The following is a 23,283-nucleotide window of genomic DNA, read 5'->3' as shown; positions in this document are numbered from 1 at the left end:
TCGTTGCTCAATTGAAAAGTGGAATATCCCAGAGCAAGTACAAGCCTTATAAAGTAAAAAATAAGAGGTGGGTGGAGGAATCAGAGACAGATCAAGAATGATGTGTGTCTAAAGCCTCACAATCTTGACAATTTACAGGCAGTGATATTTGTTTTCGTCAGTATTAGAATACACTACAGGAGCCTGTCCACATGGCAGAGACACACACACGCACGCACACGCACACACACACACATAAACATTTTGAGCTATCACAACATTCATACTGAGGTGCACAATGGGTGTGACCTTAACTTGAAATAACTTTTAAAAAATGTGCCTGCACTTTTTGAACACTTTCTCTCAACATTTCTCCTTACATCCCTCCCAAACTTTGTCTTTTCTCCCTCCCACCCCTCAAGCCAACCCCACCTCACAAACACACACTCCCCCATTAAACATGTGTGTGTATGTGTGTGTGTGAGTGTCCTCCCTCAGTCTCTCCATGGCTGGATTGTGGCAGCAGCTCAGCTCCCTGCAGCAGGGTCGAGCTCTGGCTCTCCTCCACTTCATTTGTCTTCTCTGCCCACCCTCAGGTGCTCTTCCCTGGGATACCAAAGGCAGCCCATCCCCTCCAGAGGTAAGACAGCCACACTGCCACGAAAAGAGCTATAAATGTAATTTATATTCATATGTGGCCACATGAATGCTTGAAGCTGTAATTCAATCGTTTATGCAAGCTTTTTAAGAGCTGTGTCAGTTTTATACAAATGTTGTTTTGTCGTAAAATCAAGTACAAGCAAAATCAAACCAAAAATCCGGCTGAGGGGCATAACTGCATGGCAGCCCACCAGTTTGTTTTAGATTATATCTGTCTTTGCCACTCAGGCTAACTAATCACTAACAGATCAAGCTATATGAGATGATACATAAAGCATCAAAAGGAGAATAAAAGAGAGGGGCCCATTGAGAAAGACATGATGTGAAAAAAGCAGCAGAGGTAAACTTTAGACTTGCAAAATGGAGATTTGTGCCGAGGAGGAATGGAGAGGAAGACCAGAAAGGTTCCCCAACTCAAACCAACTGTTGGACTGGACTGAGTGAGCTGTGGGATTTCCAGCAAGAGAGAGAAAGAGAGAGAGAGAGAGAGAGAGAAAGTTGGAGAGCAGGATGGATGAGTGAAAATGAGAGAAAAAGAGCAGCAATGTGATCCAGCGGAATTTATGATTGTACTGTTGAAACACATGCCTGTGATGGTGAAAATGTGGTACAGAGAGCATGCATAGAGTGTCCGTACATATAAACAAACGGGCAGATACTGTGTTTGTGCCCAGTGGCTCTGTGTGCATAACAGTGTGTGAATGTGTGTGTTGGCAGGGGTATGAAGTGGTGAAGGGGAATTTCTCTTGTACTTTCCTCCGTGTTGGCTACCATAAGATTGCAGAGATCCCTGCAGGAGCACGAAACATCAGCATACAGGAGACAGTTAAGAGCCGGAACTACCTCGGTATACACTCACACGCCATTTACACACACACACACACACACACACACACACACACACACACACACACACACACACACACACACACACACACACACACACACACACACACACACACACACACACACACACACACACACACACACACACACACACACACACAATGTATCTGACAGCATAAGTATTGTCAGCATGACAAACACTACAGTGTTGGGTGAATGTGAATTTTTCTCCAGCTCTGCAGACCGGAACGGGCGTCTCCATCATTAATGGAAACTGGGTAATTGATCGGCCTGGGATCTTTATTGCAGTAGGAACACAGCTGATCTACCAACGACCAAATGAAATCCGCTCCCGCAGAGGAGAATCCATCACTGCACCAGGGCCACTGACTGAGGACCTGCATGTTTATGTGAGATGAAAAATCCCCAAACCCCCTCTTATTTGTCACCTATATGAAAATGCACAAATGCATACAGTAAATAATACATTGTACTAGAATACAAAAGCAATATTACTACATACCATGATCTACCTCTCATATCTCTCTCTGCCTTGTAGTTGATCTACCAGCAACCAGGTCCCAGTGTGTACTATGAATACAGTGTACCCTTACAAAACACACACACGACTCCTGAGCCAGGTACATCCTCTGATGTTCTTCCTCTGGGTGAGTGCACACAATAACACACACATACACACACACACAAATCCACTCTTAATATTGTATTAGAGCGCTCCCAAATGTCCACAGTGCTGTTTCCACATAGGCCTACCGAACTCTGGTTTGCCCACAGGAATCATAACACATGCTTCTGTTTGCGTCATCATGCAGGGTCATTCGAGTGAAACTTTCCCTTTGAAAATGTGATTAGGATTTTGACAACATTTAATACAAACTGACATCCAAACTTTATTTAGGCAGGAAAACATTTCACAGACACACTGTAATTACTTAGTTTAAATAGATCCTCTGATCTTAATCAAGAAACAGCAAATATTCTTAAAATCTCTGCACAACTTCACATGTGGTTTCAAATAAGTGATTAGACCTTCGTGCAGGTTGAAAGTGGGTGGAACCGTGGTGATATTGTATATACATATACAATATTCTCTTCCAGTTTGTACACAACATATCACAATTCTTAAATGTTTTATATTACAAAAGAAGTGAAACAGTATGTGCTCTGCTGGTCACCATCTGAGGTGTTACTGGGGCTCTTTTGCCAACATCCACAATTAGTTTTGATTTTTTCCAGCTGTCAGTAGCTCCTCCATTTGCTTCACCCATTGCCAGAGTGTAGCGTACATCATACAATCATCAGCACCCTTAAAAGTAAATTTTCTTTAGTATGCATGCTGACTGAGTATAGTTTTCTACCAATGTGGACACAATGCAATGCTTAGACTTAGAGGACATTGGGCTTTATAACAGCCTGTAACACATCTACATGGTCCTGAAAACACATCACCTGTGTGGGTGTGCGAGGTCTTATCTCTCACTTCACTGCCTTTCAACAACATTTTTGTTCCACGACTCAATCTTCCACTTTCTTCTAGCGGAGACTGTAGATCCACCTCACCCAGACGAGAAAGGTCACCAAGGTGACATCACCAACAATGACATAATCAAGGAGACGCCACATCCCAACCAGGTTCCCTCTGACCACGGTGGGATCTCTGAGCCTCAGTCCACTTACACCTGGACGAAGAGTGGGCACACCGAGTGCACAACAAGCTGTGGCACTGGTGAGAAATCACATATGACACAGAGAAATGGTGCACATACACTTAATAATGCTATCCAATGCTTTCTTTGTTCACATATTTATTCAGTACTTTTGTATCTAGGCTAAAGGGGCATTGTTTTATGAAAACTTACCAATGCAAAAAGCCCTAAGAAGACCATTCACTGCAGCAAGAAGACACAATGAAATGTTACAGAATCAGATATGACACATATGGATGTAACTAAAAGTGTAAATGTCAACAGTAGATTCCTACAACTACAAGGGTGGGACTGCTTACAAAATATGTGGGCTTTACTGAATGGATGAAAATGGTACTGATTGTCAGCCAAATGTCTGCAGATGAACATAAATTGACTTGCTTAGTCTTTTTTCTGTCTATGTATGTGTGTGTGTGTGTGTGTGTGTGTGTGTGTGTGTGTGTGTGTGTGTGTGTGCACTTGCTAGGCAGGCGTCAGGTGTTCTGGGAGTGTATTGAGAAGGATTCACAGGCAACGGTTCCTGCTGACCACTGTGACCCTGCCCTTAAACCAACAGACCTGGAAGAAGAGTGTAACACCCAGCCCTGCCCTGCATAGTGAGTAACACACACACAGACACACACACACAGACACACACACACACACACACACACACGCACACACACACACACACACACACACACACACACACACACACACACACACACACACACACACACACACACACACACACACACACACACACACACACACGGCTAATGTGCCATACATTAATTGTGAAACATACACAGAGTAAGACACACACAGACGCACAGTGAATGAGTTCCACGTGGCGCTGTTGACTTTCAGGGTGAAACATTCATCACTCACACCCATTCCAGCAATAAGTCAGTCACCAGTCACAGTCAATCACACTGACTCACTTTGGTGTGGCTTTGGTTTTCATGTCTTGTGGTAAAAAATACCACTATATCTTACCATTGCCAAGATATAGCAGGGTGTTAGTGTATTGACTGTATGTTTGGTTGTGGGTCTGTTAGATATTTCGCCCACAGTGTCGGTGATCCGTGATGATGATCTGAAATAAATATGTTTCCACTGGGAATACAGCAGCAACAGAGGACTGAAAAACTGAAACTTCAATTCTAACAGATGGACGAGAAAAACATCAGAACTTGTGCAGCAAATGCTGGCTTCTTTTGCTTGACTCCTGTATGATCTCCCTTTTGAGGAAACAACAGGCTTTCAAATGCACCCTGCTGTCCACATACACAAAAACTGTGGTCACACTGAAGACAAACGGCTGGGACATGCCTGAGGAAAGTCTTTGTAAACTCATGTGTCACTGCATTTTTTTTAGTTTTTTTTGTTGATGGACCGCAAGCTGCTCACCCTCTCCTCTCCTCTCTCTCTCTCTGTCATCTTTTATTGTCTCACAGCTGGGATGTGGGGGAGTGGTCAGAGTGCAGCAGGAAGTGTGGACCAGGCACTCAGCAACGCCAGGTCATCTGCCGCCAGGTCACACATGTCCATGCCGATGGGACGGAGTCATCGGTTACTGTGGCGCCAGAGCTGTGTGGGTCGTCTGATAAGCCAGTGACCAAGTCAACCTGTCAGCTGAAAATTTGTAGCCAGTGGCAGACACGATCTGAGTGGAGCCCAGTGAGAGAACACACAAATACACTCAATTACAATAGAAAATACCATGCTCTCTAGATTTTACATAGTACAGAACAGTCATTTGTACAATACATTCAAAGAATCAGATGTAAACTTCTCATTGTGCAAATGGTGCCCCTCAAAGTTAGAAATATTATTACTATTACATTAACATGTAAGTAACACATTAATGGTATTACTAGTCCAGGAGGAGATCATATTTCAATAACATGGTCACATATTTATATATTAAATCTTAATAGACTTAATAATGGAATTCAAAAGTACAATATTTTACTCTATATAGTTTGGAGTTATTTGTATAACTCCAAACTATATAGTAAAATATTGTACAGTGTTTGAGTAAATGTCCTTCATCACAAGCTGTTATTCTATGGTCCACTTTTTACTCTGTCCATAAGCAGTTAGTTAGTTAGTTAGTTAGTTACCTTGTTGGGTAACACTTTACTTGAAGGTCTCATCAGACACTGTCATAAGAGTGACATGTCACAGTCATGAACATGTCGTAAACATTATGTCAATGTCATAACGTTGTTATTAAGTGTCATTCAGTTAACCCTAACCCTACAAACCCGGGTGTTATGACATTGACATAATGTTTATGACATGTTCATGACTGTGACATGTCACTCTTATGATGAGACCTTGAAGTAAAGTGTTACCCTTTATTGTCTCCCTTAGGAGAAATATGTTTTGGACACAAGGGAATGTCAAATTTCCACATAAAGCACATCACAAAACATAAAACACAAAACAACCACAAAAGGAAAGAGAAGTAATATGATAATGTAAACCATATCAAATTATTATTACTACTATAACAACTATAACTAACAGCTTTGTAAACGGTCTCCCCCAGTGTTCAGTGCCATGTGGGGTGGGACAGCGCAGCAGGGAGGTGGTGTGTTTGAGTAACCAGGGTGATGTGGAGGACGATGAGGAGTGTAACATGAACCTAAAACCAGACGTACTGCAAAACTGTGACATGGGAGCCTGTGCACGCAGCTGGTTCACCTCCCTCTGGAGCCAACGGGTAACAACACAGCATTACTGAGTGTGTGTGCATGTGTGTGTGTGTGTGTGTGTATACTGGAGAGAAGAAACAAAAATGAAATTATGTTGTTGATCTTGCCATGGCTCTAATTTACCATGTACATGTGTGATAACCCTCAGTGCTCTGCAGAGTGTGGAAGGGGCAACCGAACCCGCTCAGCTGTGTGCCTGATGGACCATGTGAGTGATCTCCCACTGGGCAACTGTGAAGGGGAACGCCCACCAGAAGTGACGTTTTGTGACTCAGGTCCATGCCAAAACCAGCTGGAGTGGTACACAGGACCCTGGGGTCAGGTAATCGACACATTATACACACATGCACTCAGAGACACTGTTCAAACAGCATTCATTTAATGCATCAACGTATGTGTTTGGCTTAATTAAGTGTTCTGCAGAGTGCGGGAATGGCACGCAGACTCGGAGCGTGGCTTGTATTTTCAACAACAATGGTCACATGGAGGTGGTGGACCAGTCAAAGTGTTCTGGCCTGCCTGAGCCAATCGTAGCTCAGACCTGCAGACTGAAGCCATGTGGTGTTCAGTGGTACGTCACAGAGTGGAGTGCAGTAAGTGTCCCAAACTACATGTTGTGTCGCAAACTACTTCTACATGCTATGAACCTCTGTTGTAGTGTCTGGCCATACTGAATGAATAAGACAGCCTTCACATAGCCTCTCAATGAGGACATTGTTTCTGGAAACATGGACAGATTTGTGAATTTCAGTTCAGTTATATAGAAGTGAACTGAAACTGCATCTGTTTTTGTGAACTAGTTTTTTAAGCGTATATGACACTACAACACTGGTATTTTTCAGGAAGGTCACCTGTAAGGTGAAGATTGAGTGACTCAATCCTGTTATGTCTGCCTCTGCCCCCTCTTTGTATCACCTCAGTGTTCTCGTTCCTGCAATGGCGGCTACCGTGTACGAGAGGTGCGCTGTCTTGCAGACAACATTGCCCTAAGTGACCGGTGTGACTCTGGTTCAACCCCAGAAAGTCGAGAAGAATGCAACACACAACCTTGTGTAGCTGAGATAAGTAAGTCCAATGAGCAGTGGTTTACTAAATCAGGTATATACACACCTGGGGTCTCATTTATAAAACTGTGCGTGGGATCGTTACTAAAAGTGTACGTACGCCCAAAAGCCAAGTTTTGCGTGCGCCAGTAAATATTCAGACTTATAAAACCCTGCGTACGCACACTTGCAAGCAAACTTCCCTTTATAAATCACAGAGTTCCTACAAGTGTGCGCAGCTGAATCCGCTTCACGTTCCGCCCTGTACACGCCCTGTTTTAACCGTAGATGGTCAATGCAAACCACCACATGAATGTGATCTGCATGTCAATGAGCCTGACGTGCTCTTGTTCTGTCTGTGTTGTGAATCAGCTGCAGGTGTGAAAGTGGCGACGTGACGTGTTGCAGCAGCTGTTAACGGCGTCAGCGGCTCAGAGCGCACGCAGTGTTGTTTTGGTGCGCTGCCTCTCACATGCTGGACCCGGTTCGGCACATCGTTACAACAATGACAACAGTTTTAATCTGAAACGAGTTATTAACCTTCATCATGGTCTCCCTCTCCCTCCTTTCTCCTCCAGCGGTGCCGTGGTGCAGAATTACGCACGGGGCTCACCGCTGTATTCATACATTTACAGTAATTAGACTGATCGATAAAACTTTGAATAATTAGCAGAATCAGTTACATTCTGAGGAATGATCAAACATGACACTTCTCTTGATAACAAGAAAACAGAATGTAACATTTGTGCGAACGATTTTGGATTTTTCCCCCAGTGTTTGAGATTTAACTGACTCAAGATCATATGTTCACACAGTATCATAGGAGCATAGTTATTTACACCATATTTATCCCATGCAGCCGCGCGTCCTCTCCTCCTCCTGCGCTCTGGGAGTGAACAATATGACGGAGAGATGGTGGTGATTAAATATAGAGAAGGAATTTTGATTTTGAATTTTAAGTTAGATTCTAAGATGTTTCTGAAACACCAGTCCGATGCAACATAAGGGCGCTGTTGAATTAAATCACCGTGGCAACATGGATCTAACGCATACGGTTTGAAATTAAATGTGTGACGGCCGATAATAAAAACATAATCGTTCTTCTCACTCATCATTTCCTGAGTCTGACTTCAGTTCACCACCACACCGTCTGTGTCGCCAATTCCCCTTTTCCTCCAAACCATGCGTACGCATGGGTCAGAGTTTGCTTAGAGCTGCGCACATTTTCCCGTCAAGTTTGTTTTTTATAGATCACAACCTTGGCGTGGAAAGTCACGTACGCCACTTTCAGGCCCCGTTTTGTGCGTACGCAACGGTTATAAATGAGACCCCAGGTCAGGGACAATGTCGATGGAGTGAGACATTAATGTCTGTGATGCTGCCATTGTTGAATGTTACCATGGTGAAACTGTTCATCACCTACTGTTACATCCTAAAGGAATGCATCACATGAGGAATACGTAAAAGTTACTGGTTTTCGATGACTTATGTCTGGAGAAAACTGCTAAAATTATTAGAAGATATATTTGCAAAAACAAAATAGGGTCAAAATAAGCAAGTGACTTATCAATGCATAATACAACATTTCATTATGCTCAGGTGTAGTGGTGGAACAGAGCTTGTGTGTAAACAAGGATTTATAAGTATGTAATTAATAACCCCTATTATGGGTTATTAAAGCAGATATCAGCTTCACGGCCGTTTCGGCTAATGCTGCGTTCAAGGCAGGCTTTTGAAACCGTAAGTTACAGCTTCAAGTCACAACTACGACTTGGTAGCGTTCCAGGTAACCCGTAGCTCGTGTTTTTACCATCCTGTTGTCTGTGAAAGTTCCCTATAACGGCCACTCGTAACTTCCGACCCGTGAACTCGTACCAGATCGAACTGGTATGACTTCACAGGAAGGAAAAACACAAAGTACGAGTTTCTTTGAACGCACCATGAGTTAGCAGCCCCCGCCCTTGTCAGGCATCAATTGGTCCTCGTGCTACGTCACCACATTCACGCGCATCCCTTGGCTGCACACACAGCCCTTCATGCCGTTCTCTCTCCTCATTGGATAACACTTGTATCCCACAAGGAAAATTTTCTCCTCGGGTTACAGCAGAGCAGAGTGACGGAGAGACTCGTGTTTAGGCTGAAATACTTAATGTAAGTGATTGCTGACGGAAAATAGGACTATTTAGGACTTATATTAACAAAAACATTCCACTGATATCTGCTTTAATGAATGTGACTCATCTGTTCATCGGGCTCTCACTTGCTCTGCAACATTTGGTGAATGGATGTACCACTATAGAAACATTGTATTGTGTGGTGGCTCTTTGTCAATTAATAATCCACGTAAAAACACACAAAGTTGGACTGTATCTGTGTGAAATCACACAGGCAAATCGCATGTATGCATGTGATGGATTTTATTACAGTTTTTTTTTATTACTGTAAGATGACAGGAACTCTGTACAGATCATTGTCATGCCGGAATCTACAATTCACTTCTCATTTCCACATCAGCAAATGTGTATTTTCAGTTTTAGGGTGAACAGATTAAAATGCACTCTCAGTTCTCTCAGCAGTAAAATGTCTTAGACCTCTGACACAGCTGCAGTGCTGATGCAGCAGGCTTGGGTTTAGACTTGTGCACTGAGGAACTGAATTTGGAACTGAAACTTAAAACCACTCACTGGATTACATCAATGTATTAGCGAGAATTCATTGTGTGGGATTGGAAGTCATCAGTTTCTGGGAATAATGCCTGTCCTTCTACACATCTACACAATATATTAATTCATTTATGACATTGAAAAACTTATGAATTTAACAGATGATGTCTTGAGTCACTCCAGCCAAAATCTATCCTTTATCATGACAGATATGTTTTATAATGTAATGTATGTTCTACTGAGACATTAAGACAGAATCAGTTGTACCCTTTATTTATTTTTTGTCATTTTTGTCATTCTTTTGGTCTGTTTCTTGCTTGTGTAAGAGGGGTAGATGACTGCTTACATGGCTGACCCCTGTTTAAATGCTTCTAAATCCAGTTCGGCTTCCAGACAGATGCAATGTAACCTGCCTGCAGTGAGAGGTGCTTTGCTTCCCCTATTTTTTTTTTTATCAGTGTCTTCTTTCTACTTTATTTCTCCTTTGCTTCCTAGATCCATCATGCAGTGACCAGTATCATAACTGTTTGGTGGTGGTTCAAGCCCGACTCTGCATTTACCCTTACTACAGAAGTGTCTGCTGCACCTCCTGCACCCGTGCCGAGAAAACATACCCCAACTCATTTCAAAAGAACCACATCATCAGGTGATACTAACTGGAGGACACCTTGTTGTGTTTGGAGAGCACTTCCGTGGGTAGAGCATAGTTTAACATTCACTTACTCAGTCTGCAACAGATAAACTGACCAGGTAATCAACTGCCTTCTTTTGTTTTGTGAACATGGCCACACACTCACCACAGCATGAATAGCTACTGCTGTCGAAGTGCTGTTTCATTTGACATGGAACTTCATGGCAATAGTTTGAAACTTAGTCACAGAATTTTCACTTTTGTAAGAATTTCACTTTGAATTGGTTTTGTGTTTTCATACTGGACTGGTCACAGTTGGTGATCTACTTATGTTAAATATTTATTCTTAATAAAAAAGTGTATAACCTCTGGTGATCAGCTTTGCTTATTGTATTATTGCAGGGGGTATCCAAATTATTTGAATCATCAAACTGCCTCAGAGGTCCTGCCAAATACTCACGTGGAAACACACACGCTTCTTTGTTCTTTGTGCAGTAAAAAAACATAATTAATTAATTCATTATTTGATCAAAGTACAAAGCCATACAAGTCATACAAGTGCAGCTGACTTCAATGGCCTAAGAAACCTAAAAAGTCTTTGTCTTATGATCAGTAATTAAATCAAGAGACACTTAAATGGATGGTCTGGATGGCAAATTGAATCAATAAATAAAACATATGGACATTTTAACCACATCTGGCTACTCTACAGGAACCATATTAGTGTTTTCTGTTTGTTACACAGACCCACTGCAGCCCATACCCTAGTGAAAATATACCTGCATTTATTTAGGCCTCACACCCCTACTCAAACTTAAAATTAGATGAGCTGATCTGCCAGAAATCCGTCTGGTTTTTAAAACAGTCCATAGTGTCTGTAATCACAGTAAGAAGGGTTGAAGGCTGCCAACGACAAAGCATTGTAAAGAACTTTTGCAACCATCATTGGCCCCAGATAATAGGCTACTGTTAGTTAGTACAAGATTTACATGTTAATGGGTTATATTAGGTTTAGGTTTAAGTTGAGACAACAGTTATGTATGTTGTCTGATCTGGTAAAAGGTCTCTTTTCCATAACATGATGTAAACATGACACGTTACACATGAGCTCTGAAACACACAAAGTATTATTTGTTCACTTTTGCTAACCTGAGTTATTTCAGGTTTTTAAAAACAATTTCTTTTTTTGCTTGGAGTTTGCTGAGAAATAACCATTCCTATGTATTCATGCCAAATATGGAGCTACAGCTTATCTTAAAATAAAGACTAGCAAGCAGCTGTTATCCAGAGGTAATAAACTTCATACACCGGGACATTGATAACATGGAATTTGTAAAATGAGCAGTTGTGGTTTGACAGGGAGTTTATTAGTCAAACCAAATAGGCTCCAGTGATATCTTGGAAAATTCAGACAAATAATTTATGCAGTATCAGAATCATCAAAGCTAACTGATGCCTATCCTGACTGTTATTCTACTATATATTATTATTAACCTTTAATTACTGATGTGTTTGATTGTAGACTAAAACATATTTTACTGTTGATCTGGTTGAGATGGATTCAAGGTTTAGTTTTCTTTAGCAAGCTTCATCTAACAATGATTCATATTTTATCATCTCATCAGATGTTTTGTATGTAAAATCTGAATTTGTTAAGTAAAAAAAAGGAAAAAAGGGGGGACTCAAAATGAGCAAAACTAAAAGCTAAATAAAAGCATAGAGCTGGTTGCTTTTGTTGACTGAGAGGAGACACACCACACAGTGAAAAACAGTAGTTCTGCTTTGAATGTGAACATTTACTTGAATGAAATGTTGAAGAGATGCTTAACTAGCTTGAGACAGTGAGTTTTCTCCTTCAATGCCCGTCTTCTAAAAACATGGTGTACCTGTTCATAGTGCACACGAACAACTATTCAGTCAAAAAGATCAATTTAGCTTTGTACTCATTCAAGATAGTAATACCATTGCTTTAATGGGACAGCTGGGCTGACAGCATGTAAAAGGCCATAATTCAATCACGAGAACTTAAAGCACAAAAATAAACAGTAAATGAACACCAATGACAATGCACATTGCATTCTCTGTTTCTCAAAAAAAAAAAAAAAAAAAAGCATGGGGACTAAGACTCTTTTACATACACACTCTCCCATCTTGTAGCTATACAAAATCTTCAGTAATGTTCCCGTGTTGCTCCGGAGTCTGTGTCTGTGGATGCAATGCTGCACTGGTAGGTCAATGATAGTGGGCTGTTGAGGATGTGTGACAGGAAAATATCTTTAGGGTGAGCCTGGGCCTTTGGCATGGAGGGATGCAGGGTCCACATTCACCAATAATATCCACGTCTGTCTTGAAAAAAATTGCTTGGACGCCATTCCCCCGAAAACATTCAAGGCTCTCTTACCATGCTGATAAACCTTAACCCATCTATATATATATATATACATATATATATATACATATATTTATATGTATATATTCTTCTTTTTTTTTTTTTAACTCATTGACACCATGCTGGATTTTTTGTGAACAGAAATGTCAGCCACTTGTCTTTTTTGCTTGTTTTTTTTTTTTTTTTTATCTTGATAGCTCTTTTTTTTTGCGTTGTCCTTGGCATTGGGTACCAGACAGTAAGACGTTAATGTCGCTGTTACTGAAGAGTTTAACGATAAGCTCTCTAAAAACATCACCACATTACCCACCCATCCATACCTCCCTCCCTCCCTCACCCTCCCTCTCCCCCCCTCTCCCCTCCCCATCCTAAAATCGAACAGTCACCATTTACACAAGTCAGTTCTGAAAATACAATGGCAAGTGATATTTTCCACTAAAGTTTCATTTTGAACAACAAAAAATATATTTCACTCCCCATCTGATTTGTTCAGCTTATCAAATGCAATAACTGGTTTTGTTTTCTCTGTAGCATCGTACCAACATTCGCTGATTTCAATATTGTAGAAGTTTTACAAAGACATAAATATAGTAGGATACAATACAGTAAAAAATACAAAATAAAGTTGATATAGTTTTTTCTTAAATGATAATTTACCAGAGGCAAACCCAGAAACGGATCTTTGACATTAGGCAAAAAACACTAGAATTACCCCCTGAGGTCAAATGATAAAAGAATAGCCATGTCTCAAACCAGAGCTTAGTCCCGGATAACTCACTACTTGTATGTTATTGATAAGTAGTGTACTATGTACAGGACTATAGGCAAAATGTGGGTGTCCTGTGTGGCACATAGTCAGTGTGTACTATGCAAGTGCACTAGTTTTTTTTGGGTGTTATTACTATACTAGCGAGACATTAAGCTAAGGAAAACTTGAAGGCACAATTATCTGAGGCAGAACATGCCTCGAGAACCAAACACAACAGTTGTGGTATCAAGGGAGTAAGATTCAAACAGGGAAAGAACAAAAGGTAAAATAAATCGGTTTACAGTTTCAGGTATGGTTTAGGTCTGAGAACGACGAGGCAGTGAATCAAGTTAAGGCCAAATTACTTAAGATCGTCCACCAATCAGAACGGTCCGACAGTAAAAATGATGTTAGACCTGACAAATCACACAGATTTGCATTACGATATCAGTTTTTCTACCAGAACTCTTTTCAATATTTTGTCATAGCCTGGCTCGCTACATAGATATTTCTTCTCAAGGTTAAGTCAATTATATTAAACAGCTTTTTTTTGCTCTTCTTTCAGAGGTTGTTATAATGCACACTAATGTATAAATGTATGTTACAAGAATATACATGGGCTTCAGTCATAATATTTCACGAAGGAGTACATCCAAGCATTCAAGGTGAGGACTTTGGCTTTGAAAAGTTAGTCTACATATGCACAAATATGAAACACATGTAGAAAATGCACCATAGAAAAAAAAGGACATGGAAAATAAAAGTAAAAACAGAAATGGACTAAATGGCTCACACACTGATCAACTATCACTTACGGCCACATGCTCACACAGAACCATTTCCTCTCAAAAAAAATGAGAACACAAAAGGAGAAAAAAAAAAAGTTTTCAAGTTTCACCCTTTCATACCCCTCACATTTTATCTGCGATCGCAGAGTTGTTAGGGGCTGAAAAGGAACAAGAAATACAAAGAGGAAAAGAGATTGGGGGTTGGAGGGCTTTAAGGGGTAAAGTTCAAGTTTGTCATTCCTCATGTGCAAGTCAATATAAAAATGCTACAACTCTTACAACGCTCTTGTCAACAAGACAGGTTCAGGGCAGGCCAAGTTCCCCTGTAGTTTGCTAAATAAAAAGGGGCTCGGAAATTGGCAGGACAGCTTGCTCAAATCAGTGATGCAACGTGCAGTCTCCACTCCCTGTATTTTTTTTCCCCAAAGCTCTTCACCTCCTCTGTCCATTCACACGTGTAAAGGAAGAGCAAATGTGGGAGTCTGTGTGGTTACATCAAGAGCCAAAACAAGATCTCAATCCTTTGTCTCTTAGAGCGGAAGAGTCATCTCCTTCCTCTACTCTGACATGTCATTCCTCAGTCTTTCGTTCCTATGACTTCGGTTAAGATTGGCTATCCCATTCGTCTAGTTATGCTTCCATGTGTCCCTCACTCGCTGTCAGTCTCTAGGTCTGAGTCAGACCACTGCACTGGGCTCAGTTTCCCATGGCGCTGGGCATACTCGATGACTGCCGTGTAACAGAAGTAGTACTGGTCCCAGGTCTGGATGCTGAAAGCCCTCTGAGTACGCATCCGCCGCACCGTCTGACGGACATCTATTGTGCCGATGTCCTCCAGCCGGGACAGGCAGATATCCAGTGTACAGAATGTGCCTATAACAGAGAGCAGGCAAGAGACGCAAGGCAGAGAAGTTACACAAGGTTACAAGAGATATACAACAACGAGGGGTGGGGGGGGGGGACTTGATGACTTGCCCTCCTACTCTATAAGTCAGGGTCACCTATGTAGTACTGGAACGTGTCTGTTTTTCCTTCAAGCTGTCTGAAATCTTAGTACCACAGATTTGACAATGTGTTGAGGCCACTAACCTACCTTGAATAACATTCTCAGTTGCTAAAATCTGTCTTGCCAAATGTTCTTTTTTTATTTTAACAGTAACCCCATTTCTAGATTCTGTCTGTATAACAAGAAGCAACTACATGACTTAAAGACCTATGGTGAATTAAAGTGTACTTAAGACGGTCGTTTCGCCCCTTATCCAAGTGGCTTCTGATAAGGGACACTTGGATAAGGGGCAAAACATCCTCAAAGACAAAAATAAAAAGTCCAGTTGACTTGATTCAACTGCCTAGAGATGTACTTAAGACAGTGACCACTAAATGGCTGATGAGTAATTTGAGCTCAACTATACATTGAATCATATTGTACAACCTATAATATGATGTTTACCTGTGCGGCCAATGCCAGCACTGCAGTGCACAACCACAGGGGGGCCTCCTGGGGGCCCCGTCCAGCTGGATCCCAGGCTCTGAACTGCAGCATCCCTCCTTTGAAGGACGTGCTCACGGAAGTCCAGCATAGCAGAAGCACTCTTGGGCACCCCGAAGTCTGGCCAGCTGACATAGAGGTAGTGGCACACCTCCCGTTTCTCTCCAGACTAAAGAAGGTTCATACAGGTTATTGTAGAAGAAGAATAGAGTTCGACTTTAGGCTCATTCTTTTCAACTGGCATGTGCGAGCCTGTGGGACAATCTTCATGCCAAGTATTTTTTGGCAGATTATATCAAACTGCGATTTTACAAAGAGTCCTCCAAGAAAAGTAATCCCACAATCTTAAATCATCAAAGTCAGATCAAGTTATTTACATTCTTAAAGCCGTCAAAGAATCTTCAAATCTCAAATTAACAGTCCTAGTGTATGAATTTCCCGGCACTAACATGGTAGCCATGACCTACCTGTGTGTTGTAGAGTTCAAGATGGGAGAGTTTGAAGTCCTGGAACACCTGAACATGTGTGTTCTTGACAAAGAAGTGTCCATGATGGTCAGTCCTGCCCTCCTCCAGAGGCCAGTACTGACCACACTTGACACGTCCACGCTCCACGACCCTGAGACGCACAAGACAAGTCAAACATTTTAATCTCATCTTCACCTGATCATGTTATTGATTGCTCTATGTAAGTATGCTGTGTGCATCTCAAAAGCCAGGCAGACACTGTTTCAATCTCCTGCAACCTCTATGCCCACACTGTATTGATCAGTACACTGCCACAAACATGTGCACTCGCACCAAACCCCTGGGGTAACCAATTATGGGTTAAATCAGACTTGATGCAGTAAGTGTTTGCTTGGCTCAAATCATAACACGCTTTCGAAATAAGATGTAAATAAGCCTCACCTGGTGGTCATGACAATGATAAGTACCATCTGTTCCCACACCATGCGCCAGAAGTCACCAAAAGTTTTTGGCAAAGGACCTGAGGAACACAAAAGTCAGTCAGGTCACATTAACACCAGCTTGTTCCCTACTGAGGTTTAAGAGGAGCTCAGTAGGGTTGGAGTAGAAAAAGTGTATCGTGCATGAAGGACTATATAAGGATAATTAAAAGTGTGTTTCAGCAGCTGCTCACCCTGAGTTGCGATGTAAGCATTGCTCCTCTTGTACCCATCCATGAAACTGGCATTAATGTAATCGGATGTCTGCAAAAACACACAAAGGAGATGGGCTGAGTCTGGCTGCTTGGTGTTAGGACTGTCTCTTGTGGGATGCTCAGCGTTAGTATCATTAGATTGGTGCTGACATGTTTATAACAACACTGTAGCTTTGTCTTCTATGGAAAATTAGATTTTGCGCCTGTGACTTACTTGCAGTAAACATTTAACATTTCAATTTGAGTCATATAAAAATGTTATCATATACAATGCATTATGAATCCAGAGCGGATTCGTACAATCTTCAGTTTCTTGATTTAACGAGACTCGGTCAGTTGCCAATCCCAGCATTTGTTCGAGAGCCAAACCACCTTTTTTTAATTCTTCTAAAGGATTTTTTACAACATGGGTCTTATATTTATAGTTTTATCCAGTATAACACAGTGCTCCTTTTACAAAAATAAGAGCAAGGTTGCCAAAAACAGACCTTTCCTTTTAACCACATGAAAGCCACTGTGTATGATACTGCCAAAGGCTCCATTTTCAAATCACACATATCAGATGCAGCAGACAAATACAAAATCGAAAACATCATAAACAACAGACTCAGTTGTTGACACGCAAATGTTGTCTTGAATATCTTGAAATCTAACGTAACTGCAAATCAAGCGTCCACATTCAGGTCTAAAGCCCATCTTTTACTGATCACTTCAGTGTTGACTACTCATTAATACTCATTCAAAGTATGCAACATATAACATTATAATGTAATGTAATTTGTGTGAATGAATATGACAGATGTTAGCAACACTGTCACATAATTTAACAGCAAAAATGGACAACAATCACCTTTCATCAACAAAGTCATGAGGGGATATTTGTCAAACGTATGTAGAAAATAAATACACAAGAAAAACTGAAGCTTCATTTATTGATAATTACCTCATCCGCGTCATCAGGCAGCTGGCAGAGTCGAACTCGTGACTGGTCCAGGCAGAGAACATCACTGTACCTGTTCTTTATCTGATTGGATAATTTCCTGTAAAAGCAGATTTGTTTTGTTAAGAAATATGACTGACTGAAATACTGATCTGACACATTTTCATCTACCTTGTAAGAGATTGAGAAAATCAAGGAGATACTACAATAAAGACAGAAGCTCAAGGGGAAAGAAGGGAGGCCGATAGGTAGAATATAATCTCTTACTTGGAGTAGTCAAAGGTGCCTGCTGGTGGCTCCTTGCGGATCTCCTCGTACTCCTGATAGATTCCTTTTTTCTTCTTCCTCTTCACGTGCTCCACCAGCTCATGCACCGTCATACCTCCCTGCTCTGGCATGTGAACAGACACCTCCATGCAGCGGTCCTCCTCATCAGGATCCCAGGATGAAGACAGGGGCGGGGACTGAGAGGAAGGCTGGTGGGGTGGACGAGGCAGAGATTTCTGGGGTAACGGAGGCACCCCTTCCTCCTCGTCCTCGTCCTCGTCCTCCCCACCCTCCTCCTCCTCGTCCTCCTCTTTGACGCCCTCATTTTGAGGTTTATGGGCAGAGTCTGTTGTCTTGCTGTGCACCACGTCCCCATCACCCTTATGGGAAAGTGGTGTGTCGGGAGGCGTGTCTGACTGGGGAGGGGCTTGGCGGCCACGACCGTTCATGTTAGCATTGAGGCTGGCCGGCTGGCTGGCTTCGCTCACAGCCGAGCCGTTCCAGTGTTGGTGGTTCCCCTGTGGCCTGTTTGCAGCAGAATGTGGACTCTGCTGGTACTGGTCTAGGCCTCGAGTCCTGCCCTCCACCACAGCGCAGTGGTTGTGTGGGTTAGCATTGCTATCGTCGTAGCAGTTAGAGTTAGCCACAGCTAGCTCGGGACCTAACTGCGTATTTATATGGGTGTGGGACAGTGTAGCACCTGCGCCTGTGTTGCCACACTCCAAGCTGTAAGAGCGTAGCAGGCTTCCCACGCAGTCATGTGTGTCATGTTCTTGTGTGTCACCCTGAACAGTGTTTGTGTGAATGTTAACACAGGACTGGATCCAAGCGACGTGGCTATACTGGGATGTCCCACCCAGGTGCTCAGGAAGGGAGGACACTGGGATATGACTGGCCAACTCATGAGCTTTCACCGTGCACACCTGGTGACAGCAGAAAGAAGAAAACACACATCAAACAACAAATAACAAACGCATTACACATTATGACATTTATCCCTGATAAAAACAGACATACATACCCTTTCTCTCAGCTTCTCACGTACAAAAAGGCGGAGGACCGCAAAAGGAGCTCGAAACCAAAGAGGTGATGACACAATGAAGACGCATTTTAGACGGGCTGGAAATGCCCCCTGCGAAACACAAGCATCAGACAGACAAATCCATGTCAACGTTTTTCATTCCCAAGAGAGCTTTTTAAAGCCAAAAAACAATGGAGAATGTTCTTTATATTTACCTTGAGCAAATTGAGGATCTTGACACAGAGGTCGTAATCAAAATTGCCATAGCTGGAGTTGGTCATGTCGTAGATAAATATGAGTCCGTCTCTTTGAGTTTGTAAACTAAAGAATAATCAAGAAGATTTTCATATTAAATGCAGAGGTGGAGCATCACAGAGGCTTGACAAAGGGTTAATTTTATACAAAACACCAAGACAATGCTCATTATAATTGATAATTTGTTTCTTTTCTAGCCAGGTGTTTAAAAGGAAAACAAACAACAAAAATATACACACACAGAACTAAATCTGAGATTCTGACACTGCTAATTATTAGCAAGAACCCAAAAACTGAAACTGACATAAAAGTTGTAAACAGACAGTGAAAGAAATGAACAGTGACTGAGGAACAGATGTGGCCCAACACCAAAGTTTAATGCGGAAGGGAGAGAGAAAAAAAACTGTTTTTGTGCAAATAGCTAAGGTTTGTGTATCACCTCTCTATGGCTTTGTCCAGCTGATAGATGATGGCCTGAAGCACAGCTTTGTGGGTGGTGACGTCTGGCCGATGGAGACGAGCAGTGAAGAGCGCTAGAGCAGCACCCTTTGCATCTCGGCCAGGCTGGTGGGGACATTAACAGGCTATCATATACATCTATGCAAATTCACTCTGCTTCCCTGCCATGTTATCTGTGAGAGGCAGTTTTAGTCTGACTGAGGTTTGATCATTGACATTGTATTCTCTGACAGTGCAAATATATATTCTTTATATCCAATTATGTACTTGCTTAATGGTTATTTTGTGCCAATTAGTAACTTTACTACTTACCAGGACTGTAAATTTGCCACTCAGCAGCTCAGAGCGTAGAGGCTCCTCGTCAGGGTTGATATTGATGATGTCCTCTTTGATCCTTGTGTTCTAATGTCAATAAAAGATGGCAGAGCAGAAAGAAAGCAGGCTTTAGTTGTGTGTGCTAAAAGCCTTTTTTTAATCCCAGACTGTGCCTTAAGGAGTTATGCTGTTCTGTCAATCCATACAGTAATTCCAACGAGTACAACCGCATAAATTACAGGGCCTAACACAGTATAACAGGACATAGTTATTGCAAGCATACATGTTACTACAGACTGACTACTACTAATGTAATTTTTTGCTAACTATATACTCTAAAAAACCTTAGGTAAAGGTCAAGCAACTGCATCACTCTGTCTCCCTTCCATTATTATAAAAACGTATCACATATGTGCACATGTGTAAATGTGTACACCTGCAAACAGGCCTGAATCTCATTTGGCAACGCTGACGCATGTTGATTATAAAAAACAAACTAACTAACAGTTATTTCGGTTGTGTCACCAATCGAAGCACGACGTACCTTGTATGCTTGGAAGAGGTCGATGGCTCTGGAGACGTCAAATTTGCGGGCCATCAGAAACTTTACAGCGGTAGGTTGGGAGACGAACACAGCGCTGTGAGGCTGCTCCCTGCTACGCACCTCACCCAGGAACTCCTCCACAGCCTGGGGGACGTGAGGGAGAAGATGAGGGGGAAAAGGGTGAGGCATCAGTATGTGAAGAGGGATTAAAGCAGAAAAACTGAAATTGAACAACCAAAGGAACGGAGACTTAAAAACACAACAATAGCTGAGAATCTAGAGGGATCGAGCAACAGGAAAGAAACACTGAGAAATAATGGGGATGACAACTGGCAGGACAAAGAGAAGACAGAAAACTGTCAGCCCCCTCAGCTTGGTAGCTCTTTCTCTGCCAAAGTCACAATAATTCAGATACAGATGGCAGCAGCAGACTTGCTCCTCGAAGATGAGTGCAGTCGTATGCCAGGAGACAACAGTTCGGCTGTTTCCACCCAAGTGGGCTGCATCTGTCCTCTATATATTTGAGCCAGCAAGGGGAGAGTTGCTGAATGGGTACAACAAATTACTTCATTAGCTATTTACAAACCCTGAATCTACTTTCTCATAGGACAAGAATAAAAAAAAGAGGATGCGAAGAATTAAACCAAATACACGGCTTCCCTATGAGTTGTTTGGCAGACTTGGTAAGTCATCCACATCCTGATGAATCTCATGATCAGTTTTGTTATTAGATGATGGCCTAAACAATAGACACATTCATTAAATACATAACATTTGCTGTGTGAAGAAGCAACTCTGCTCCCCTTTTTCCTGAATGTGAGTGCAAGATAGATAGATAGGTGTGTTATATCAGTAGAGGTGGTCTGTCTTTACACTGATGTGAACTAAATTTTATCCAGTGACAACTGGATTTTGTTGAAGATTTATAGGCAAGGATTACGTGCTAGCTGAGTTAACGCTGTGACTGGATGAATATTGTAATAATTGTAGTGTATGGCTGCATACACATTCAATAAATATATCCAATACCTTGGGCTGTCATTTTGATTGAGGCAAAGGAGGCAAAGGAGATACCACAGCCACTAATGACACCCTGAAAGGGTACAGTGTCAAATGTGCATCACACATTTTGTAACGATTGTTTTATTGAGTAATTGAGGGGATCGTCCCTTTAAAGTTTTGTTGCTCTACCACAACCCCTCCCAATTAAATTTTTCACATTTGTGACTAAATCACACCCTTATCTTGATGCCGTTATTTACACTGTGACAGGACACCCGCACAAGGATACGGGTGCTAGCCTTGGTGCGACTAGACGAGGCAAGTCGCCAGACACGACAAACAGCATGTACTCAAATTGTCCTCATGGTCGTTAATCGTTTTACGTTACTGGGTCTGGGAAAGTGACGCTGAGCCATCGAGACCCAACTCGACAAATGAAATCAGGGGAACAGTGATAGCGCGTCCCGTTACTTTGCTAACTGATCGGTTAACCTTGTGAATACTTGATTAAGATAAAAACAAGTAGCCATAAAACGAAGCTGTCACGACAATCGCGGAGTGGTACTCGGTGTTTGCCATCAGTGTCAGGGCCCACCCCTTTACTAGAAAGTGATGGCAACAACAATGCTAGGAACCGGAGGATCGCTTCTGTGAATTCTCGACCGTAAATCTGATAGGCAGGACACCGCTGCTAGCTTGTGGGCTCACAGCAAACACTCGCGTTGTAGCAATGATGAGACCCATGACCATGGCCTGTTTTTCTTCTGTGTCAGGACTCAGGATACATAACGATAACATACATTTTACTCAATCATTGGTTGGTCGTATTTAACATTCACGTATCGTGCAGCATAATTAATAACGTCTTGCAAGGTAGCTGTCGAGGAAATTCCCTGCAAGTCAACAATAGCTATTAGCATCAGCTAGCGGCTAGGTTACATGTGGTGCCTGGATGGTTAACGGTCGCGTTGAAGACAGTAGAAGCACTGTGTGTATGCGGCTGTGTATACGTATGGATGGACCGCTAGGTAACATATGCGATATGAACATGTCTGCAGAGTCCGTGTAAAACGGGGTTGTTAGGTGAAACGTAGATTCGTGATACACAGCCGCCGGCTAAGTGGTCCCTACTACTAACGTACAGCGGCTACTACCAAACGCCATCATGCTAACACACATGCTAACTGCTGTCAGTCACACCGGAGTCGGGCTGCGAACGGGCCAGCGCTGTTCGACTAGACCGCATCGTTCCCGGTTTCTGTCACCGTGACAAGATATATGGACAAATCGCTGGGTAGACAAGAGATCGAATGCGGCGTGTGTAAATACTGAACATTGTGAGGGATAAGGGGGAAAAATGCGTTAAAGAGACCCCTTACCAGCTGCTCCTGAGCTGTCAGGGCTTCCGCCATCTTGAAGCCTCCGCAACGTCGCAGCAGCGGGCGCGCCCACCAGCCGCTCGCTCACTTGCTGCTCACGCCAGAGCGGACAGAGACCGATGCCCCGCCCACATCCAATCACTTTACTACATGACTCCTACCCACTCTTCTAAACTGAACAAAGATGATTCAAAGATGAATAAACACACATCACTGCTCTTTATTTGCCATTATTAGGGAAGAGTTAGATTTTTTCTTGTGTCTAAAAACGA

At 42.3% G+C, this 23,283-nt stretch overlaps 2 protein-coding genes across 2 annotated transcripts; one reads left to right on the top strand and one right to left on the bottom strand.

Annotated features, from left to right (window-relative positions):
* Window positions 1-484: 484 nt before the first annotated feature.
* Window positions 485-10,358, top strand: adamtsl7 (ADAMTS-like 7; the record flags this gene model as incomplete). Its single annotated transcript, XM_083983822.1, has 12 exons — window positions 485-619; window positions 1,357-1,486; window positions 1,720-1,895; window positions 2,045-2,153; window positions 3,044-3,232; window positions 3,679-3,808; window positions 4,652-4,874; window positions 5,752-5,925; window positions 6,066-6,239; window positions 6,331-6,510; window positions 6,838-6,982; window positions 10,119-10,358. The coding sequence occupies 12 exons, from the start codon at window positions 485-487 to the stop codon at window positions 10,271-10,273; spliced, it is 1,920 nt and encodes a 639-aa protein (XP_083839948.1). The 3' UTR covers window positions 10,274-10,358.
* Window positions 10,359-12,029: 1,671 nt separating this feature from the next.
* Window positions 12,030-23,071, bottom strand: ptpn9b (protein tyrosine phosphatase non-receptor type 9b). Its single transcript, XM_083976433.1, has 13 exons — window positions 23,012-23,071; window positions 20,631-20,774; window positions 20,084-20,173; window positions 19,752-19,876; window positions 19,273-19,378; window positions 19,058-19,168; window positions 18,037-18,959; window positions 17,773-17,869; window positions 16,809-16,878; window positions 16,577-16,655; window positions 16,136-16,286; window positions 15,630-15,837; window positions 12,030-15,052 (listed from the first exon to the last, which is right to left on the bottom strand). The coding sequence occupies exons 1-13, from the start codon at window positions 23,042-23,044 to the stop codon at window positions 14,829-14,831; spliced, it is 2,361 nt and encodes a 786-aa protein (XP_083832559.1). The 5' UTR covers window positions 23,045-23,071; the 3' UTR covers window positions 12,030-14,828.
* Window positions 23,072-23,283: the final 212 nt, after the last annotated feature.

The sequence above is a fragment of the Trachurus trachurus genome, assembly GCF_905171665.1.
Source record: "Trachurus trachurus genome assembly, chromosome: 1".
Lineage (NCBI taxonomy): Eukaryota > Metazoa > Chordata > Actinopteri > Carangiformes > Carangidae > Trachurus > Trachurus trachurus.
Note: the sequence above shows the minus strand (reverse complement) of the source record. Positions and strands in the feature narration are given on the sequence as shown.